The sequence below is a fragment of the Sardina pilchardus genome, chromosome 23 (genome assembly GCF_963854185.1).
Source record: "Sardina pilchardus chromosome 23, fSarPil1.1, whole genome shotgun sequence".
Lineage (NCBI taxonomy): Eukaryota > Metazoa > Chordata > Actinopteri > Clupeiformes > Clupeidae > Sardina > Sardina pilchardus.
Genome location: NC_085016.1, coordinates 19,018,735 through 19,036,234, shown reverse-complemented (window position 1 = coordinate 19,036,234; position 17,500 = coordinate 19,018,735). Strand labels below are relative to the sequence as shown.

Here is a 17,500-nt window from a genome sequence, read left to right as displayed (position 1 = left end):
CATGGCTGGACCGATAGTGACAGTCTGACAGAATCGATAGCCGGCTGACAGATACAGTCAGACATGTGGTGTATGGCGGGGCAGCCAATCGAAGCACTCAAATGCACGGAGGCCGGCGCTGTATATGAGCAGAGTGGGCTCATAAATAAATGAATGACTGTAAAGTAATTAAGCCATTAGTTCAGCTCCGCTGGCCTGGCTGCTTATGGCCTCGCCTCTCCGGTGGGCAGGAACACCCGACACGGAACCGTACATCTCTTGTCCAACACACACACACACACAAACCCACGACAACAATAGGTAGCCCTGGAACATACAAAGCCCATGGCACGGACACTGACATCAATCGAAGAAAATAGATTGACAGACACACAGACACAGACAGACACACACACACACACACACACACACACACACACACCTTGAACTGAAGACTCTCGTCAATACTCACAATACCACCAAACTGTTCCTCTGGGTCAAACAAAGCATGAACGGCACCATTATCATGTCATGGTAACCATATGCAGGTAGAAGTGCTTATTGTGGAATTCTGGTTGCACTGACTTGTAATGTTGGACATTCTGGATGAACATAAATGGAAATGAACTAATGAAAGAGATGATTTTCAAAAAGCCTCTCTGTCATATACATACACACACCCACACCCACCCACCTTTCCCCAACTCCATCCAACCCACCCCCCACCCCCGTCACACACCCTGCAGACAGCCGAGGGATACAGGAAATGAAATATTTATGCAGCCGAGGTAAATGGCCGGCCGGTGCAGCTCCCTGGGAAGGCAGGTTAGCATGCGCTAATGATTTAGGTCTGTGCCAAAGCTGCCCTGGGAAGCCGATTAGCATCGCTAGCGCGACGGAGGAGGAGGGGAGGAGGGGGGGGCGGGTGCGGAAGTGGAGGAGGTGGAGGAGGTGGAGGTGGAGAGATTAGAGGGCCTTGTGTGGACTCCAAGCCGCGGGTGGCTAGGTTAGCATTAGCAAGGCCTCAGATCCAGGAGAGGTTAGCGTTCCCTGCGGCGCAGTATAGTGTGAGCCGCTAGCTTGGTTTGGGATATTTATACAGTATATATATAAAAAAAGAAAAACACGGTGTGTTTACTCTGTCAATAGCTCAAAGCAGGAGATTTGGTAACACGTAACTCTGGAGGGATGTGGTCTCGTGGTGCGATGCCTCACATAAAAAAAAAAAGCAATAAGTACATTTGATTACAGAGAACAAAAAGCCCTGTTCACACGTAAAGCCTATTCCCACCGGTCAGCTTGGAAGGGGTTTTGGTTATAAATGAGCCCAAAGAAGAATCTCATGGTTTTTAAAAGAGACCCCCAACCCCCCTTTCGCCCAGCACCCCTTTTCAAACGGGTGGTCTGCCAGCCTGAGCTGATCATTATGTGTGCATACATTAGCGGGGCCTGTCAGTATCGGTTGGCTCATCCCACTGTTCCTTAATTAGGATTATCTGTCAAAAGAATGAAGAGGAAACACCCCCTCCGTTCGACCACTCCTCCTCCTCTTTTCTTCTCTACCTTTCTGCCATTGTCTTCCTTCCTTTGTTTTTATTTCCTGCCTATTTTGTTCCTCCTATCTTGCGCGGATCGGTGGGCTGTGGGCATATCCCCATCAGGGATAGACACCAAGACAGGAAAACTCCTGACCTCTTGGTATTGATAGCAAATATCCGCTGTGTATTATTTTTTTCGGCTCCATCTCTTTCATTCATTCCATCCTTTCACACACACACACACACACTTTCCCGGTTTTCCTGCAGTTGGAAACCCCCCCCCAAAACCAGGGCTGAGCTGAAATCAAATCCCCCACGCCGGACGCAGAAGGAGCTGAGCAGCCACCCAAGTCAGCCCACACAATGGGAACCATTATGAACCATCACACGCACAAAAGGGGGGGGAAATCCCATCTCCCCGACGCACACTCCGCAGCCAGCGAAACGCACTGTCCGGCCCCAGCACAGCACAGCACGGCTCAAGAGCGCTAACGCTCCCCGGGCCCGTCACAGAGCTGCTACTGGAGTGGGTGCTAATGGCTGGACTAGCCTGAGGGAGCGCTTTTCCAGCGCTAATCTGTGGGAAGTGTGAACGCTAGCGAGCGCTAGGAGACACACCGAGGAGAGCGGCCGCAGAGGAAGGAGGAAGCCTGTAACTAATACATCTCTCAGCCACGCTGACACGCTGCCAGCACGGCTAAAAGCCCCGTTCTTTATATAGGCACACATCTGTATGCTGTATGGAGCTTTGAGAGGAATATTGTACTTAAGCAGTCGCGATGGCCGGTTCAATGAACTGGATCAGTCGATATTCTTTCAATGAGCAGGAGGCAAACTTCCCTCAAGCCGGCCCTGGGCATACTGGATGGCTGTGGTGCTTTGTGCTGCTGTGCGTCTCATGCTAGCAGGTGGAGGGATGCGGTTAGGGTGGGGTGGGGTGGGGTGGGGTGGGGTGGAGCAGGCCCCACGTTTCCCAGCAGTCTCTTCATTGCATTCATTATCCCCTCGACCTGTGGCGACTTCAAAGGGAAAGGACCGGGAAGAATGAGGGAGAGGAAGGAAGAGAGAGAGCGAGAGAGAGAGAGAGCAAGAGAGAGAGTGAGACACAGAGAGAGACAGAGAGAGAGAGAGAGAGCGAGGGGAGATGGGGCACTGGGCAGATTTCCACGCTGCCTGCTGAAGCACGTCAGGGCTCTCTAATGAGGTCCCACTGCCCGGCTGGATCAGACACAGCCAAGGTGGTGTCAGTCAGTCCCCCTGACCTTTCCCCAACAGACAACCACCATGACAACGACAGTCCCAAGAACTCCAAGAGGGAAAAACGGGAAGCCTGGCTGCCTGTTGCCATGGCTACATCATGGGCACTGGCCACAGGTACTTGAAGGAGCCAATCAATTAGGCTAAGTGATTTTTTTCTCTGTTTCAAATGGGCTTTCATTAGAGTCCATATTAAGTCCTTCCATGTATGCTGTGTACACATCATTTATATGGATCTAATAATGGAACTGTGTTCTCTTTCGGGCCACAGTGGGTGTGCTAAACTTGCTGAAAAGCTGTAATTACTAAATAACCGCAACTTCTGGTACAAGTATGACTCACACTAGACTTCTGATGTTTTCACAGTCTCTTCTTTCAAGGCTGGACTTTCCACATTGAAAATGTAAGCACTGCAACAAATACACTTCAATAGGTCATCAGAAGCCCTGCTGACAGTGTTTTTAGCTTTTGCTCGACTAGTCACAGCGCTACCCTTCCGAGACCCGCATTAGCCTTTGCCACACTCGATGAAACGACTCAGACGCAGACATTAGCCCGGACGTAGCGCCGCTGCTCCCCGCGCTAACCTCTCCCGACTCCCATTACCCCGGCCACTGTCTGAGACACTGCAGACTGCAGCAATGAGATTTAGCATCGCGCGCACTCGCCGCTAACCTTTCCCGGCTTCCCATTAGCGGCGGCTCTCTGCGCTGTCTAGCGCCGGACTGTTAACAACTAAAATTAGCCTTCCCGAGCGCACTCGTCTCGGCGCGCGGCAGCCCTCCCTCGAGTCCGCCGGTTTACTCTTCCCTCTGCCTCTGCGCCGGTGCGGAGGGTTCACCCGGGTGGCAATCCGCGGAAATAAAACGCTGCTTTTGTTTGGCAGCGCTGCGAACAGGAAAGAGAAAATGGGCGGGAGGGATGGTGGCGCTGGGACGCTCATTATGGAACCCCCTGGGGAGCACATGAAGGGTGTGTGTGTGTGTTTAGTGGGGTACAGGCTATTGGTGGTGTTAGTGTGTGTGTGTGTGTGTGTGTGTGTGTGTGTATGTGTCTGTTGGGTGTGTGTGTGTGTGTGTGTGTGTTGGGGGGGGGGGGGGGTAGTTGGGCATGACGTGACAAGACTGCAGATGGATGCATTTGCTCGTCTCCTGGGCCCCAGCGGAACCTTTAGCAAGTGGAAATGAGTCTGTCACCTGGACAGGTGTTTCTGGTGGTAGTGAAGGTGTTCAAACAAATACACAACCACACACACACACACACACACCTATCTATTTCTTCTGCCAAACACAGACTTAATTCCTACTGCATATGTACACACAACACATAGGCAGACACACAAACACACCAGCACACATATACACACAGACAAACACACACACACACACACACACACACACACAGGAGAGAAAGGCAGACCCTATATCACATGTACACACATGCTACAATTTCTGAGAGTCTGAGGGATAGAGAGGATAAAGCTGGAAGAGGGTTTATTTCCAGTGCTTTGTTATAATACCAGATAAATAACCATTCAACTAAAAAAAGAGTCCTAAAAGTAGCTAGGGAGAGGGAGAGAGAGGGGAGACGGAGAGAGAGACAGAGAGACAGAGAGAGAGAGAGAGAGAGAGAGAGAGAGAGAGAGAGAGAGAGAGAGTGAGTGAATGAGTGAGTGAAAGAGAGAGGCAGAAAGAGAGAGAGAGAGAGAGAGAGAGGCAGAGAGTGCAACTCCCAAGGCGTGTTTGGGGGAATAAGTAGCTTAGGAAAATATAAGCAATGCAGCGGTTTGCAGAGGCAGCAAGCTCACTTAATCTAGCCGAAGAAATGCTATCACCATTATTAGATTGATCTGTATTTATAGCTTAGCGATCTCAATGGAGAGGAGTTGGTAACGGAAGTGGTGAGAACTTCTGAGAGAGTGGTAGAGAGAGAGAGAGAAGAGGAGGGAGTCAAAAGGAGAGAGAGGGAGAGAGAGAGGTTTAAATGAAGAAGGAGTAATTAGCTGGTAGATCTGAGAAACAGAAAGAAAAGGATTAGCTCTCTAAATCCGACCCTTGGCGGCAGGTGAAGACTCTTGATTGAATTTTTATAAAAAGACTGGAGAGGGGAGGCTCGGAGAAATGAGAAGACAAAGAGAAGAGCTCGTTTATTATGGAAAAAACACATCTGAGCTTCCTCTACATGCACACACACACACACAAATACACAGGCAGTGCTAGTACCAACACACACACACACACATGCGCTCATAAGCATAAATACAAACACACACTAATGACAAGTGTCTACTTAAACTGATGTATGACTACTTTAAGACCCTCATCGATCCAGTCCACACTTACAAATGCACACACAAGCAGACCACACACACACACACACACACACACACACACACACACACACACACACACACACACACACACACACACACACACACACACACACACACACACACACACACACACACACACACACACACACACACACACACACACACACACACACACACACACACACACACAAAATCATGAATAACCAGTCTGACTTCTATCTGACAGCTCTAACTCAATGATCAGACCAATCGTGGCTGTTCGGAACACAAAAGGCACCGGCCTGGCCTGTGTATAATTAAACTGTAATGAACCTCCTCTTCCTTCTGGGACTAATTAAATCTTTTTCTTTTTATTCCCTCATATACATTCTGCTATAGCAGCATTTTATTTCCTAATCAGAGCACATAAGTGCCCCACAATCACGGGCCGATGAGATAATTAGGCGCCTGGCAAACGCCCTCACTATCAATTTAGGCCACTTTGAATCTCCAAAGCTGACGAGGATAATTTCCTATTGTACATATTTAATACATTTATTCACCTCGCTTTCTTTTCATAAATAATTACGATGGAAACAGACAGAAAGCCATTTTTTTGAGTCGCTCTCATGGTTATTCAAACTTGACTGTGCCGTCCGATGCTGTGGGGCTTTTTTTCCTTTTTGTGTGTGTGTGCAGGTTGAAATAAAATTCAAAAACTTCAAAAAGTTTTCTTAAGTGAGCTGCCGTGTGTAAAATGGAGGGGACGACCCGGCAGGCGGGAAACGGGACCGCGATCGATGAGCACTTACGTGACAGTGTCGCCTCTTTGTTGTGGCAGGCCAATCAGTCACCGCCAAGCCATTCAGCAGTCTGGCCACACAAAAACTGGCCTGTCAGACCAGGGAGCGAAAGAAAGAGAGAGGGAGAAAGAGAAAGAAAGACAGAAAGGAAGAGCAAGCACAGGGCAGAGTGTAACTAGCTCGGGGGTGTAGGGGTGGGGGTGTAGGGGTGGGTGGGTGTGTGGATGGATAAGTAGCCCTGGAAAATAGCCGCCACTTTTACACTCCCAGAATAGGAAACCAGCGCAAAGAAGAAGAACAGCGACACGAGACATTTTACAAAAGCCAGTCTCTGGTAAAAACGGCGGCCTTGGCCGGGCGACGATCGGTGGATATGGATTAGGCATCGCTGGGAGGGAAAGGTTAATGCGTCGCCCGCGCTTCCTCTTGCTGGTCCCCTGCTGGGCGTAAGAGCCACTTAACCTTTCCCAGGAGAAAGGGGACCGGGCACGGGGGCGCCGGGGGGACGGAGGTCATCAATCAGCGACGCGACGCCGTCCACCTCAGGAGTGGACAACGCGGCGGGACCGGTCGGCCTCCTGCGTGGACGCGGCCCGACACGACGTGCCCTTTCACACGGCGTCGTTTAGTCATTCCACAAGTGGACATCTCAGAACACACATACACACACACACTCCTACTACAATTAACATGCGCACACATGCATACACGCACCCACACACACTCATATAGACGCTTGTGCTGTAGCTAGCTAGCTCGTTTGCTTCCAGCAAACTGACAGTAAGTGTACACGCACACACACACACATCCCTCACCTGTGCTCACAGCACACTAGTATCTATGGGTATGCTCAAAAATGTACATACTGTAAGGATCCTTAATTAGTTACATTATGAAGTCAGATAACAATGAGTAATGACAATAGCAGCTGGAAAAGTGGTACAATATATACTGTACGGCAATGCGGTACAAATGATATCATTAGTTAGAAATTCAGGAGAAATATAATTCAGAGGGGCTTGCATCAAAGGCAGTTAGCTATCTTATCTTAGCAATGAGTTTATAACATGGTAATTACCAAGAATAAGAGTGTTGCACAACGCAGAGGACATTTAAGCCATGCCAGTGTACTAGAATGACAAGCTCCATCACACTGGCCATGGTTCGGTTAAATAGTAAAACTCACAAGAGAGCTGACAAATATGAATAATCTTCAGATAACAGTCACTAAACCCAATGAAAGGCCTAAAACAACCTTCATCCATCCTCAGCTGTCTCACGTCCAAACACCAGCTGAAAACCAGCTGAACGTGAGCATTTAAAACTGGAGCTAAAACTGTCACTTCTGACTACAAACTGACTCCACGGCTCACGTTCAGGTTATGAACCGGAAGGCGCCTCCATCACCAGCCAGAAAAAGTCTTACTGAAGCAAAGCTCTCCTGAGCAGAGGAATGCCTGCTCTGAAATCCCCATGTGAAGACTAGACAGCCCACTGGCAATCACAGGGAGGACAGGGAGCAACCATGACTGATACCCATTCATATTCATGAGTAGGTTTTTTTTTCTTTTTTTCTTTTTTTTTTTTGAATCTGTGCTCTCGATCTTGTTGCGCTTGATTGACAAAACACATCAGCACAAACAAATTAGGAACTCGTCGCAGAAATGAGGTCCAATTTGAGCGATATAAATAAATAAATCGCTTCTTGGGGAGGCTGTGTGTGGTTGGTGATAGCACACACAGCTTTATCCTCTCCGCCCAAATGTGATGGAAGCGGGGGAAAACTACAATAACAAGATGTGCAAGGCTTAAATGTCATGCTCGGAATAAAATTACACTGGCTTAAAAATGTGGTCGGAAAGTGTGCTAAATAATTTGGATTGGGCAGAGATGTGTGTGTGTCTGTGTGTGTGTGTCTGTGTGTGTGTGCCTACAGTAAGCCTTCATTAACGTTGTGGTGCTAGCACACTAATAATACACATCACCTATATTCATACATGGCGCTACTCTATTTATGTTCAATCTACACATAATGACCAGCCTCGTCATAATGATCCTGACTACAACCTACGTCTTTACTACTGAGTTAGTAACAATGGCTGGCCACCCATCTGCCTTAGTACTCAAGACTAGTACTCAAGACAAAAAAAAAAAACTAATCTGGCCTGTCAATATTTACATGATTGCCGCCGATGACACGCATTTGAAGGGCACCCCAATCGGCACTTCACAGCCGTAAAAAGGGGGGGGGGGGAAGTCAAGGACACATTTCAACACAAGGGCACGTTTCAACAGGCATGTATAAATGCGTGACCTGTGATGGTGTCGGACCCCTTTTCTACGGGCGTTCATTAGGTGTGCTGTGTCCAGGGAGGCCCCTTACGGGCCTGCTTTAATGGGCTGTGTAAATCCCTGCTCCTCTGGTTCCCGCGCCTGTTCATGCCTCTCCGAGGTGCAGTAAAAAACACACACAGGGCATCTGGATGGATCGTGTGAATTATGAACAAAATAACGGAGTGTAGGGTTTAGTGGTGCTCCCAGGGTCTCGCTCAAAGACGCCAGGGATTGCAAAAAAGGGACCTCGCTGCGTTCTGGAAAGGGGACAGATTTACGTTGGAGGTTGGTGACGAGTGCAGCAGACCAACTTTGTGGAATGTCTGCAGTATGCGTCACTTCATTTACCTGTCAGCTAACATCGACATCTGAAAGCACTCTTCCACGGGGAAGCCTGACAAACCAAAACCATTTTCTATTTTTTGGGGGAGTTTACGCTACAGTGAGGACTCCATGTAAACTTTTCAGTCACTCACAGCCAAACAAGCACAAGTTCAAGGCTGTGATAGTTTACTCGCGTGCATACCCACATATGAAATGACCAAAAAGAGGAAACACGTTCTACACGGTTCCATAAACCAGGCCATTGCACAGTGTGTACAAAAAAACTGACAAACCCTATTTATGCTTGAAAAGTGGCCGGATCATTTCTTTCAAAAAAATCCCCACACCAAGGATTTGCTGTGTCACCACGTTAATCCCCTGCTCCTAAACAACTCCAGTTGAGTTCGACATGTTTACTCCGTTTGCCTCACGGTCATTAGTGGTGGCAAAATTAAGCGAATTAAAGAATAATCTCCATTTCAGCCCATCAAAGATTACTGTCAAGGCCCTGGCTCTTTTGGCGTAAACAACGCAGTGTGACCCCGACTTTTTCACTCTCGCTCCACTCTGGGAAGGCGAGAGATGACCGGCTTTTTTTTTTTTTTTGCCGGACACATCTGTGATCTGCCAATGCCAGGCCAAGTCGGAGCCGGCAACCACCGCGTTTTTGGTACTGGGGTGTGTGTGTGTGTGTGTGTATGACCGGAACGGGGGCCTAGTTAATGGGCTTGGGTCGGTGCGTAATCTCGCACGCGCTCAGATCCGGACATCGGATGGATGGGAAATGGCAAGCGGCAGATTTGTAAACAGAGGATCAGAGAGGGGGCTTTCATGTCCGTAAATCCTCTGGCAAGATGGCACTGACTTAATCGTCAGGGGCCCTGGCGGCCTGCCTGCCTTCACGCCGGGCTGGAAGAAATAGGCGAGGATGAGGAGAGGAAATGGAGAAGAGGATGAGGAGATGAGAGAGAAGGAGAGGAGAGGAGAGGAGAGGAGAGGAGAAAGGGACGGGAAGAGTTGACATGGCTGCTAACAAAGGCTTGGCTAGGCCCAGCGCAACGCTCCCCATTTGGAAGATAAATAAAGACTGCTGGGTTAAGTCTCGACTGATAACTCAGTTCCCAGAATAGCCATAACCATATGGGCAGTAATGACAGAGCTGGGCCTTAATGCCACTGGTGAAGTTTCAAAATGTCATTACTGAGGGACACACTCCTCCATATCTTCAAACCCATCAGCATATCCATATACTGCACATACATTAACGTCATCTAAGCCCCCTTAATGCAGAGTATCTGCACAGAGATATAACTTGCACAGACTACTATAGCAGCTAACAGTAGAGAATAAAACGGCTTTAATGTAGCATTAAATGCTATAGATCTCAGATAGTTATCCAGACTGTTCTGTGAGCCTACAGGCTCCAAAGTCCCAGCAGAGGGAACTTTAAAAAGATGGGGAGGCAACAGGAGTTGGTGGGCATTGGGAGAAAAATGGCCACTGGGGTATTTTCCTCCATTATCTGGATGTAATGACTGTATCTCTGTCTTCCGCCCACTCCACTGTGTAATCTTGGAATCGGCTGTGGTTCTGGGACGAGTTTGCCTACAGGGACTCGCTGGCTGATCACAACATCAATGGCCCGACTCGGACTCAAAGAGAAAGAGAGAGAAAGGGATGGAGAGTGAGAGAGGGATAGAGAGAGGAGGGGGGTAGGATGAGGAGGAGGAGGTGCAGATAGGAGAAGAGGCTGTGCAGAGAGTGAGGCAGCCATTTTGTAGTGTACCAAAAGTGGGCAGTTGCCATGGTGAGCCGGGCAGAATGAGATTGAGAAGGCTGAAGTGGGATATGGTTGACTAATGGACAGTAAGCCCAGTCCTGCATTCACCAGAGACAGAATACTGCACTTACAAACGCCAATATGAAAGGGACAATGGACAAGACTGCCCTGGCTTTCTTTAAGTCATGACACACTGTGCTGCCGATCTGTCATAAAGAGTTTGGAAAACACAACCCATACGAGCTTGTGGGCCATTACAAAAATGGCCTAAATGATTCATGAATAGTAAAAGTAACTCTTCCCTTCAAAAGAACAGAACAGAAAACAGATGGAAAGGAAGAAAACAAAAGTGGTCAAATGAGTAAAAAGAGAGAGAGAGAGAGAGAGACAGAGAGACAGAGAGAGAGCAAGATAGAGATTGAGCAACATACAGTGAGAGAGAGAGATAGGAGAGAGAGGGAGAAGAAGAAAGAGAAAAGTACAAAAAAATAAATAAAGAGAACGACATAAAAAGACATCTTGCAGTCAGCAGTCCTCTTTTGTTTTCGCGATGGAAATAGCCACTAAGTCCCGCACAATGGAATCCGCAACAGCTGCCCATTCAAACACTGGATCGTCCGCTCGTCCTCGGCCGCAGCCGCCTCGCCGCGCTCAGTCACACGCAGGACAAACAAAACATCTTGCATCCCCTTAAAAGGGACCCGAGAAATCGCAGCCTGACTCCAATATCCAATCTGTTCCACGTGACGGAGAGCCGCAACACCCATGTGTTTCCAATCCCCGATTTCTACTTTCGCCAACGGAGGGGAGGGGGGGAAAAATAAATAACATCCAAAGACCTGCAATTAGATCGAGCTAGAAAGCATTAAGGCTAATTAGCTCATATATCACATTCAATAACAGTGCTCTCGTGAGCACGACGAGCAGACCCGCTAAAGTGAAAGGCTCGGTGTGAAGTCTGGAAGTGTTTACGCCTTTCTTCATCTCAGGCGCAACCTCATCTGACATGCGATTTGGCTGGCGCGCCTCGATTCCATCTTAATGTTTTCTAGGAACTTAAAAGTCATCAAAGTGAAGGCAGGCAACCGTGCTTCAATCTGGCAGTGAGGTATTTTAACCCTCCATCGCGGCGGCGGCGGTGGCTACGCTCTCTTTCCAACACTTTTCCCGTCCCATTTGGAACGAGAGGAAAGAATCTGATCCTGGATCAGGCTCTATATGAACAGATAACAATCAGACCCTCCGGGGGCTTGGGGAGGCATTGTGCGAATGCCAGCGCTGAAAATAACCTGCCCGTATGGTAAACGAACCCGGTGGGAGTCCCTCCTCACACATCAGAGGACGCTATAGACGTCTCGGTTTCCCGGGCCTACAGTGCTGTCTGTCTGTCAGCCAGACATCCACTCATCATCAACAGACACCAGCTGTCATTCCAGTGGCCATTCCTGGCAAATAAGACATCGGCCAATCTGTCCGTCAAAACGCGGAGCGTGTGATGGTGTGCTTGTCCTTTGTTCATTTCGGGGGAATGACGTGAGTGTGCAGTGCACATATATGAATATTGAAAACCCCAAGGGCAGATATGCATCTGCTTAGTATAGATATAGAACGATAATGTAACGTTCAGTGGCGTGTCCTGATGCACAGAGATAAGCGGCGTCTCTCTATACGCGGCCTTCTTATCTGCAGAAGTGGAGACGCTGAGAGTGCCTTAACACAAGACACGGGCGTGCTGTGCTGACATGTCTTGATCATACGGTTCACATTGCCCAGCAGGAAATGTGCTAATCCTGCTCCATTACATCCGGAATCAACTTGCCGAGGCTCTTAACCGTGTTCAAAGCACTACCGTCCCCTTGACTAAACATTGAGACAGGGTGAGATACTTTACTATAAGATTGTTTTTTTTTCCCCAACCGACATTTCAGGCTGAGTATTTTCCCCCACTGGTTCAATCCTAGGGCATGCCACCGGTGTGTTGCCAAGGTAATTTCCACAGAAGCGTCGTCACTGATTGGATCTGGGTGGTGCAATCGTGGTCCACTGGTTTCCAATCAAAAATATCACGCAGAGAAAATGTCCCTAATGCTCTCTCCGCCCGAGTCTGGTCCGAATCTGGACCTGAGGAACCATCACCAGAATAATCAAACCAGACCAGAATAATCAAACCGGCACCACTGACACTAGAAGGCAATGTCCTACATGGATGACATCAGTGGTCAGGAAATCTGTGCGTTTCAAAATGTAAAGGCCACAGCAATATAAGAACACCCACTGTCGCATCACTTTAGCTGAAGCCTCCGACATGTCCAGGCAGATACCATATCCTCTCATTAGCTGTCACAGTGGTTAATGACCAGTGGCACGGGGGTGTCACATCCTCCTTATTTCTCATTGACATGACAGCTTTGCATAAACTTAGAGCCATAAAAGCTGATGCCACGTCTTAAGAAGCTGCCATAGCATCAAATACGACCGCTGGGATGCCAATTACTGATAATGATGACATGATGATGCCATTACATCTTTGGAAGTCATTTGTCAGGAAATCAACAATAAACGGCAATTATTTGTTTATTTTATTATGTCTTCCAGTAATTATATTATGGATAACTACTTCATAGCACTATTATATAAGACTGTGTAGGGCTTTTTATTTATTTCTGTATTTATCGATTTATTTATCCTTCATTTTACCAGGTGAGTCCCATTGAGATCTTCAATCACATTTTGAAGGGAGCCCTGGGAATATGTTGTGAATATCAACAAGCTAATAACTGACAATGAACCACAAGCAGGTTCAACTTGAAGCAATTTCACAAACAGTATAAATTTGCTTCATGAGGCTCAGGGTGTGCAGAGTACTGGTGCTGCAGTGGACTGTGTATCAGTTAGAGCGCACTGAGTGAGTTTGGATATCGATGGTGGGAACACTGGACCTCTCTGACTGGACCCTACCTGAGTAAACCGAATTTCCTCTTGGGCTTCTTCTCCGGGTCGTCCGATTTGCTTTTGTCTTTTTTCTTGTCCTTCTTTTTCTTCTTCTTTTTCTTCTTCCCTCCGTCGTCCAGCTCCTGGCTGGGCGTGTCTCCGCCAGAGGTCTCGTCGGAGTAGTCGTCTGAGAGGAAGAGGAAGTGGAATGACAGGAAGTCAGAGGGATTCCATGGCAACATACAGTACATTCACTCTAGTGCATGTGTGTAAAACAAAACAAAAACAACATGAGAACATGCCGACTTACTGGCACAGATATGTAAGCAGAGTTACACAGAAAACACACACACACACTTAATATATTTAGTTTTTGTCTTCAGATGTTTCTGTGGAGGGAGTCAACCATGCTACCCAAATGGGAGGGGGAGGGGGGTCACATTACGCCTACATGCTCCAACAACTCTGTGTGTAAAAGAAGAGGATTGAACACTGGCCATGATACACACCACACACACACTCCTATTAAAATGCAGATGGGTTTGGCCGCCATGTTAAGATGGCCCAGGATTTATTCATTAAGAGTCTGGAGCGAACCTCAAAAGCCCTCGTCTACTCCCTGCTCTATCTCCCGCTCTCACTTTTCCTTTCTTTCCATCTCTTTTTCTCGCACACACACACACGCACACACACACACACACACACACACACATTCACACACACACACACACAGCTTCAGACAGCTTTGGCTGCTGAGAGGATTCAGTGTCCAGTGAGAAAAGAGAGCAGAGAAGGGGCTTAAATCCTCTCCCTTGAAGAGCGCTGAGTCATTGCAATCCCCCCCCCCCCATACCCCACCCCCCCACCTCCAACCCACCCCCCCCACCCCACCCCCCCAGTTCAAAGAGGAGCCTTGGCGCTCTCCCCCCCTCGACTGGTTCAGACGCTCGCCGCTCCCCGCTAATGGCTCGCATTTCCAACTTCATTTAACATCCTTCACCTCGGCGTAAACTCTGGAACTTCATCTGAAGGGGGCCGGGTAATGGCGGGCGCCGGGATTAAAAGCCACAGCTGCGAGGGACTTGCGAGAGTCCACACTTAACATGAAGGATGGACATTCCTGCGCACAGGTACTATTTCATTACCTCTCCTTTTGATGTTGAATGTCATTTGCCATGCCAAGACGTGGGGGGGGATATGTCTTTAAGCTTAACAGGTTTCTGTAATGGTGGTGCAAGTTTCAGAGACATTGTGCCATTGTGGAAATTGTGTCTCCCTAAAAGTGCTCGGCGGGCATGATATTGATGGGACACTGATGCTGGCATAATGGCCGTACAGTCGCCTGACTTGACGGGTAGAGCCACTTCAATCAGTCGACTAAATGGAATAAATGTGATGTATGGTGATAACGCCGGGCATATAATGTCCTATATCATCCTGCAGGTACTCTGGTGGGGCTGCAATGGCAGTCTTACAGCTGATGAGTGCGAGGCGTTCCTGGAGTCCAATACAATAGTTCTACTCATGCAATAAGCCCAGGGAGGCTGCAGGTTTCAGTGTTTTCAGGGGCATTGTTAGGCACAATGTAAGGGGGCTTTATTGCTTTTCTAAAGAGATTAATACAAATACCTTTATGTGGTATGAAAAATATAATGGTTTATTCATGAATGCTCAAAAATACAGATATGATACAGTAAGTCTTCGAGAAGAATGACTTGCATAGCGATGCAGAGACTCTACAACTCAACCGTGTGAGAGGTTGCAGAGAGTTTTCAAATGGCTTTCAACGTGATTCAGCCAATCATAAACAAAGACCTTAGCGATCTATTTCTGGATAGTAATTTTAAAGTGACATCGGATCTGCAGCACGCCCTTATTAGATTTGACATCTATAAACATAACGCACAGATTGGATTATTCTTAATAGCCCTACCGTCGTCAGGTTCCGAAGGGCCGTCGTAGGACTTGTCGATGGCGAAGCGGAAGCTCTGGTTGCAGCCGCGGCCGCGCACCATGTGGGTGGCGGGCCGGTGGAAGGGCACCTCCGCCTTGCCCACCTCGGCCATGGCCGTCTGCAGGCTCTCCAGGGAGCTGGACTTCTGCAGGCCCAGGCCCGGCCCGAGCGCCTCGCCGGCACCGGCTGCAGCACCTGGAGACAGGACAGGAGGGAGAGAGTTGGAGGGAAATAAAATGGTACTTTATAGCAGCACACGACTTCAATCGATCAATATGAGCAAGAGGCAGAAGCGCAAATTAAAAAAAGATAAATGGGGGGGGGGGGGTCTCTGAGATGCGGATTAGGTGATGGATAGAGCACAACTAAAAACACACATGCACATTTTCTGACAGGTCTGTGTGTGTGTGTGTGCGTGTGTGTGTGCGTGTGTGTGTGTGTGTGTGTGTGTGTGTGTGTCTGTGTGTGTGTGTGTCTGTGTGTGTGTCCTGTGAGTACTTTGCAGAGGGATAAACCAGGACTTGGGAGGAATATCTATGGAGGCAAGTGGCTGGAAGAGAGCGGAGAGAGACATCTCATGTCTGTGGAACTGCAGGCCTCCACAGGTGGACGAGACCAGTGTTTAAAGTAAACTGGGAGGCATCCCTGTGGTGGTCACATTACTGGATATACATCAGGCACATCTGAACACAACTACAACTAGATATTGAAAATCCAATCCAATATCTTCAAATAAAAAGTTACACGCGAGCTTATGTAACAAATGGGAAAATGGGAACAAGTAGGCCAAGAGGAAGAAATGTACTGACACTAGAAGTGGGATATGTGGAACACTGGGGAGAAGAATCCCAAAGCAGAACCAGAAAGGAGGGGAAGAACAAGACACACAAACATGGCTTAGGAGAGGGGGAAGAAGGGCGACGAGAGGAACTCCAGGGAGGTGTGGAAGTCAGACTTCGCACCTCTGAGCTCGCACACACACAGACGCACACACACACATCTTGCACTGCCAGCATCTTGACATATGAATCACACCCAACTTCACTTCCCATAACCCGCGTACTAAACTGAGCTGCTGCCACGGAGGCGAGGAGTTGAAATGGGTCAGATAAGAATTAAAGGCATTTCAGCGGAGCTCAGTGAGCGCTTTCAATGGCACTGACAGAGACGACAAAACTGTGCACATCTGAAAGCTCCCGAAATGCGGAATCCGGCTGCGGAGTATTCCGGACTGCGTGAGTGGAAAATTCGGCAAATAGGCATTAGACACAAGCCCAGGGAGGTCCTTAATGGTGTTTGTGAAGCGGAGCAGTGGGAAGAGAGGTGTGTGTGTGTGTGTGTGTGTGTGTGTGTGTGTGTGTGTGTGTGTGTGGTGGTGGGGGGTTAGGATGAAATGCGCAGTTTGAGAGGCAGGATTTGTGTCACAAACCTAATTACTGCTGTCTCGCTGCCGCGTGATGGAATTAAACAGCCGACTGAGGGCAGGGCACCGAATGCGGCACGGTGTGAAGGGTGTGTGTGTGTGTGTGTGTGTGTGTGTGTGTGTGTGTGTGTGTGTGTGTGTGTGTGTGTGTGTGTGTGCGCGTGTGTGTGCGCGTGTGTGTGCGCGTGTGTAGACACACACTCACACAGTTAACCTGTGCCGGAGTGTTCGTGAGAAGTTGCAGAGTTCTGATGACTTCTGCCATTGTGAGGGTGAAAGGGTAGAAAAGGAGATTGGGAGAGAGAGAGAGAGAGAAAGAGAAAGAGAGTGGGGGAGAGAAAGAGCGAGGGGATCAAGAACAGGCCAGGAAAAGTGCCTAACACATGGTAATATGTTAAGGATGATTACATCCCAATGCAAAGGAGGAGTAGGCTAAGAGCTGCAGCAGTATAATTGGTCAGGCTTAAAATGATTCAGCAGCGTATTTACTCAGAGATATGGCGAGTCAATGTGCGGGGAAAACAGGGAGATTTAAGGAGAGAGGCAGAGAAAAGGGTGAGAGAAGAAAAGGAAAGAGAAGAGAGAGAGAGAGAGAAACGACAGCACGGGGATGAACCTGGTGCTCTAACTGTCAGTTACAGGCTGGGGAGTAACCATGGCGACACACAGTAACACTTTTTTTTCCCCTCTAGACTACACTAACAGGGGGCATGTGATTCAAGGGGTCAGTTGTCAAGACGACACCTCTGCCTCGAGACAGGCTGCTTCCCTGGTGTTCTTGTCAGCAGAGACACTCTTTTTACTTCCTCTCCCTCCACACGCACACACACACACACACACACACACACACACACACACACGCACAC

General features: G+C 48.4%; 1 protein-coding gene across 1 annotated transcript in view; it reads right to left on the bottom strand.

Annotated features, from left to right (window-relative positions):
* pard3ba (par-3 family cell polarity regulator beta a) overlaps positions 1 to 17,500 on the bottom strand; it is a 165,748-nt gene that overhangs the window by 35,983 nt on the left and 112,265 nt on the right. The window contains exons 17-18 of the mRNA XM_062527538.1: positions 15,191 to 15,406; positions 13,285 to 13,444 (exon numbers count right to left, since the gene is read on the bottom strand). Of these exons, the coding sequence (XP_062383522.1) occupies positions 13,285 to 13,444; positions 15,191 to 15,406 (376 nt within the window). The remainder of the gene's footprint in view (positions 1 to 13,284; positions 13,445 to 15,190; positions 15,407 to 17,500) is intronic.